The sequence below is a fragment of the Buceros rhinoceros genome, unplaced genomic scaffold, assembly GCF_000710305.1.
Source record: "Buceros rhinoceros silvestris isolate BGI_N320 unplaced genomic scaffold, ASM71030v1 scaffold2648, whole genome shotgun sequence".
NCBI lineage: Eukaryota > Metazoa > Chordata > Aves > Bucerotiformes > Bucerotidae > Buceros > Buceros rhinoceros.
Window position 1 is genome coordinate 15,255 of NW_010427305.1, and position 5,873 is coordinate 21,127.

A 5,873-nucleotide genomic window follows, 5' to 3' on the forward strand; every position below is an offset into this window, starting at 1 on the left:
CAGCGTTATGGACAACGCTGGTAACTCTGAGCTTAATAAAAACCAGTGTGCTTCTATTTGTTGGTTAAAAGAGAGTGCAGTGTATGCGGCTCAGGTGGGTCAAACTTTCACATAAAACTGTTTCAGCAAGAAAAACCCAATGAAATTCAGTAACATCAAGTGCCATTCGCTCTGATCAGACGTTTGCAGTGATGGAAGCATTTGCCCCACGGATCAGACAGAACAATGTAACCTGTACCTGCACACGACTAACCAGGAATCCCTGAGGTTGGCTCTGTATGGACAGAGTCTCTTGTGCCATTTGTCTGACAGGCCCTACAGCTCCAAACCCAAGGATGCCAGAGGTTCACTTCGGTGACATTCTTTTCTCATCTATTTTTCTTGATGTACTCAGAATTAATTGGGTTATGCTTCCCAGAACGTTGCTTTTTTTCCCCTGAGTGCAGTAACAAAAAAACTTGAAATAAGACAGAATTAAATTGCTGTGTGCTACACAGGATCACAGAACCATCCAGGTTGGAAGAGACCTTTAAGATCCTCAAGTCCCCCCATTCCCCCAGCACTGCCAGGTCCCCACTGCCCCTTGTCCCTCAGCACCACCTCGACACAAGGGCTGGGAAACCCCTCGAGGGATGGGGACTCCACCACTGCCCTGGGCAGCCTGGGACAGGGCTGAACAATGTGCCCCATGTTATGTTTTGCAAAAAGATCTTTACAAGTAGCGGAGGAGGAATCCGTAAGGACAATCTGTGCTTACGGCCCGAGATGTTGGAAAATGAACTTGAGTTCAGTGGTTTTAATTCTCATGCTAAGATGTTTGCTGTGGCAAACGAATCACGATGGTGTTTGACTAAGCCGGTCCCTCTCCCTAGATTCACACGTCGCTGATCAACGGCAGGCCTAGTGCTGATGACCCTTCCCAGAAGCTTTTGGAGTTCACCTCAGCACGATACATTCGCCTGCGCCTGCAGCGTATTAGAACCCTTAATGCTGACCTCATGACTCTCAGCCATCACGATCCTAAAGAACTGGACCCCATTGTTACCAGAAGGGTGAGCCGAGTGGTCAGAACCGGTGTTCAGTGGGAAGCTTCCTGAAACACTTCGATAAAAAGCTCTTCAGAGATTATTGTTTTACTTGTTTGTTTTTTGTGTTGTTTCTGAAAATGATTTATGCTGGCAACGGTGTTTATAAGGCTTTAGCATCAAAATACAAACCAGTTTGGCCCGTGCAGGTGTCACTGGAAGTTGCTCATGGTGCAGCTGCGGTACCTTCTCTGGTGTACCACGGATTTCATGACCCAGAGCTCTGGTTCGTAACAATAGTTGTTTGAAAACCTTGTCAATTTGATGGCTGGTAAGAGTGTTCTTCCTTTTTTTAAGGCTGTGGTAATCAATTGTTTTGAAGCCTGTGAATTAATGTAAAACACTCAATTCTGATGGTATGAACTGATCTTTACATGTTTGATATTGAAACTGGGGAAACTGAGGCACCAAGCACTGAAGCTGACTCCATATTTCCTCTTCCCCTTCCTTTGTCACTCTTACCTTCAAGAACAACCACAGGCAACTCCTTGTGCAGCAGCTGGACTCTTCCACTTGGTGGCTTCTCTGACCCAGGCAGCCCTTGTTCCTTGACACCACTTCATGACTTCCAGCCTTCTGGGTCGTGTTTCCATTGTTTTTGAAGACTTCATCCAGTGGTTGATACCAGATGTGTTTAGTTTCTTGTATCGAGTCTCATAAAAGGGCTGATGTAGAACTTCTCTAAGCGTTCAACAGCACATTTTTTTCTGTATTCTATTTATTCCTGGCTGTACCATTTGATTCGTGCTGGTCTCTCATGCAACTTCAAGCTGTGCGTAGCTGCTGTGAGCCATATGCTGTGAGTTTTAAGACAAGACAAAGGAGATGCAGCAATGAGAAATACAGCTCTGCTCTTCTCCTCCTTGTCTCAGGCAGGATCTCCTCTGTAGTGAAGGACCTGCTGTTCATGACAAGTCTCTGGATATTTTTTGTAACTCAAGCCCATAATGTTAATAAAAACCCACCTAAAATACCAAACATAAAAAAGTAAATAATTAAGCATGAAATCAAAGAGTTTAGTTTGCTCCAGCTCCAAGATCCTTCAAAGAAACATCAGGCCAGGAGTCAGCATGTCTGCCCACCCTGGGCCACCTCCTCTTCCTGCACCAGATGACTGTAGGGTTGTAAGGTCTCAGTCTTGACCTCTTTCCTCAGAAGCAGCCTCAGAAAGCCTTTCTTTTTCAGTCCCCTGCAGCACAAACTTCCCGGGGTACAAACAGGCCAACCGTGCAGTGACACTGCAGCTGTAACTGAACCCAGATGGTCGTTTCCTGCCTCCTCCTTGCCCTGAAAATTACATCCTTTCCTCCTGCCTGTTGCTCTTGCTCCCCACCTGGCAATATTCGTGGGTTGTAGCCTGCTGCATCCTCAGTTTTCAAGCTAAGAATTTGGGTAGAACAGTACACTATCAGCAAAGAGCTGGCCTGGAATTAAAAAAAAAAAGTGTTATGCTTCATGCATTCTTATAGGGCAAAAAAGGACTTGTTGTTTTTTTTTTTTGCAAGTACATTTTGGCTGAGGTCACATTTAGTGATCTTTCCTGAAGCTGAGGAATTGTGTGTACTTACTTAAAGTTGGTTTGGTACCAGTGGGAAAAACATTGGAGGGGGAATGGGGAAAAAATAAAAATAATTATATGGAAAGTTTCTGCAGGTGGCAAAAATTCAAAGCTGCTTTTATTTTCAAGCATTTCTTTTATTTTTTAAGTCAAATGCTGGTATTTTATTTTCCAGAGTGAGGGGGAAGATGTAAATAGATGCAAATGTTTTTTATTATCCCTTTTTGACTCTGTTTTCTGTAGTACTACTACTCCATAAAGGACATCTCTGTCGGTGGCATGTGCATTTGTTACGGCCATGCGCGAAGCTGCCCTCTGGATGAAATCACGAAGGTATTCTTTCATCTCAGCAACTTATTGTCACAAAGCGAGCTTTGCAATTTGAAAACAAAGACTTTGTCTGAGGAAAATGAGGAAGAGGAGGCTGAAAGATGTTATCACACGGTGTACACAAATCATCTGCCATCAGTTTCTTGCTTGTCTGTGCAAAAGACCCCTCTGGGTCTCTAGTAACGGAACTTTCCTGAATAAACCCTTTTCCTTTGGCATTAAACTTGAACAATTCAAGAGGCAGAACAAGAAATAGTCCCTCTGGCAACACAGGAGGTTGTCCCTCTTGTCCTAGAGAGGCAATTCCCCAGGAGCCGACATAGCATGGCTGAGAATTCTGATGCTCATTGTGGTGTGTCTGTGGGTCTTGACGTGTTTTGCAGGAAGTCTGATATTAGGCAGAATTTGGCAACATTGATTAAATTATCCATTAAAAAGTGTTTCACGAAAGCAAAATTTTTTTCATGGTAGAAACTACAGTGCCAGTGTGAGCACAACACGTGTGGAGAGAGCTGTAACAAGTGCTGTCCGGGCTACCACCAGAAGCCGTGGAGACCAGGAACCATTTCTGCTGGGAACAAATGCGAGAGTAAGTACGCACAGAGGTTCAGGTAGCTCCACAAAGGCTTAGTGTTGTCTTGTCTGAGGTTGCTTTACCTATGGATCTCTGCTAATACCCAAGAAAAATCCACCAAGTGTTAACTGTCTTCCCGGGATGGTTTGAAGGTAGGGGACCTACCTCTAGTGATAACCGCTGAGATGGTTTTAGATATTCCACCCAACGCGACTCCCTGGCTAGGCGAGTCGTCATGTAGTAGGAGTCCAGTCAGCTGAAGCCTTCACACAAGTCTTTGTGTCACTCTTCGGACAGTTGGTGTTCGACTGGACTGACATATCCTCTAACCTAAATTTATTTAGACTTGTGTGCTGGCTTTGACTCGTCAGACTTTTGTCTAAAATACAAACAAGAATTAAACTCTAATGAGACAAAATATCTCCACTTTGGAGATGAACTGATAAGCTGCTTTTATATTTTCCCACTTTGAAAAAGTCAGTGTTATGGGAAGTGTTATGCTATAAATAAAAATTGAGTTCTTCTCCATTCCTTCTTAGAGTGCAACTGTCACAACAAAGCAGAGGATTGTTACTATGACCAGAGCGTTGCAGACCAGAAAAGGAGCATGGACATTCACGGCCAGTTTAGTGGAGGTGGCGTGTGTTTAAACTGTACCCAAGACACCGCGGGCATCAACTGTGAAATGTGCGCTGATGGATATTTCAGACCACACAAAGTAAGGTTTGGAAAATACCCCTCTGATGTTCTGGTGGATTACGACAAGATACGATGATGTGTATTTCAGCTGGTTGTAATTTTTATGTATATATATGTATTTATTTCATAAAATAGCTAAGAACTATAGAAGTGGCTTGTTTAATAGATGACATACCTCTAAAACTTCCAGAGAAAACCAAAAATGCTTGTTCAGCTATTTGGGTGGGCAGGTCAAGCTGCTGGAGAAGAAAAGAATAAGTGCAGATGAAACTTGAAGTCCTGGTAGATGCAGATGTTCTGATAGCAAATGCATTTCTCCTGTGGTTAAGGTTCTAAAAAGTGCCAGTACTGAAGTTTCAGTGTCTTCAGAAGTACCCATATGGTACCATCCTTGGTCAGCCCGTTGTAACCAGGGTTAAAAAGGACCGTTCCACGGTTCTAATGTCTCATGAGATGTTGCAACCAATGTTTGTCGTCTTGCTGCGATTGTAGTGGAACATGTGCTCTTTCCAGCTTATTGACAAGTGTCACTCTACAGAAAAATGCCCTAAAGCCCACAAAAGGCTTTGTTTAGAGATGACTAACAGAAATCCTCGCCATGTGAATTCCATTGGCTTACGTTTGAGATGTATAGCTCATGAAGTCAGAATGAATCTTCACGAGTAGATAATCTCCCCTCTCATTGAACATGGAGCCAAGGATTTCTTTCGTTTCCTCCTTTGAACCACAGCATCTACAAAATGCTTCCGGTCTGGTCTTAAACACTTCATAGACTTTGGCAAACCATCACGGGGTTAATTGCTGTGACATTTTAAAAAGTATTTCTGCTGAATGTGTTGAGCTTCAGCTTTGAGCCATTAGCAGTTACTATATCTTTGCGTTACTGAAGACCACATTTTGTTCCCACATTTAAGTTTTTTTTTTTCTGGGCTGCAACACCCTGATCTTCTGTTCGCTAGAGTTAAACTGGCCCCTTGCTGCATATGAGCTTTTCCTTCCAGTCTTCCTTCCTATTAGTTCTGGTGGTCCCAGACAAGAAACAGATGTCACGTTCCTTTTCCCAGTTCATGTTTTTCATATTTGACAGCAAACGGTTGTTCTGTAGGTGTCTCCGTACGAGGATCACCCCTGCTATCCCTGCGGCTGTGACCCATCCGGCTCCGTCAGTCCTGTCTGTGTTAAAGACGAGCACCATGCTGACCCGCAGCACGGTAAGGGAGCAGGAAGATCCTGCTCACTTCCAACGCGGCTGGGTTTGTGGACACAGTTGTTCCACAGAATTGTCTGGTCGGAAGAGACCTTTAAGATCATTGAATCCAACCATTCCCCAGCACTGCCAGGGTCCCTAAACCATGTTCCTCAGTGTTACATCTGCATGGCTTTTAAACGCTTCCAGGGATGGGGACTCCACCACCTCCCTGGCAGCCTGTTCCAATGCTTCACCACCCTCTCTGTAAAGAAATTGTTCCTCAGGGACAACCTCAACCTCCCCTGGGGCAACTTGAGGCTGTTTCCTTTCATCCCGTCACTTGTTCCTGGGGAGAAAAGATCGACCCCCACCTCACTGCACCCTCCTGTCAGGGAGTTGTCAGCGCCAGAAGGTATCCCCGGAGCCTCCTTTTCTCCA

General features: G+C 44.5%; 1 protein-coding gene across 1 annotated transcript in view; it reads left to right on the forward strand.

Annotated features, from left to right (window-relative positions):
• Positions 1–5,873, forward strand: part of LAMA1 (laminin, alpha 1) — a 64,235-nt gene that overhangs the window by 8,027 nt on the left and 50,335 nt on the right. The window contains exons 4-8 of the mRNA XM_010141828.1: positions 873–1,052; positions 2,887–2,976; positions 3,445–3,562; positions 4,087–4,265; positions 5,352–5,457. Coding sequence (XP_010140130.1) covers positions 873–1,052; positions 2,887–2,976; positions 3,445–3,562; positions 4,087–4,265; positions 5,352–5,457 — 673 coding nt within the window. The remainder of the gene's footprint in view (positions 1–872; positions 1,053–2,886; positions 2,977–3,444; positions 3,563–4,086; positions 4,266–5,351; positions 5,458–5,873) is intronic.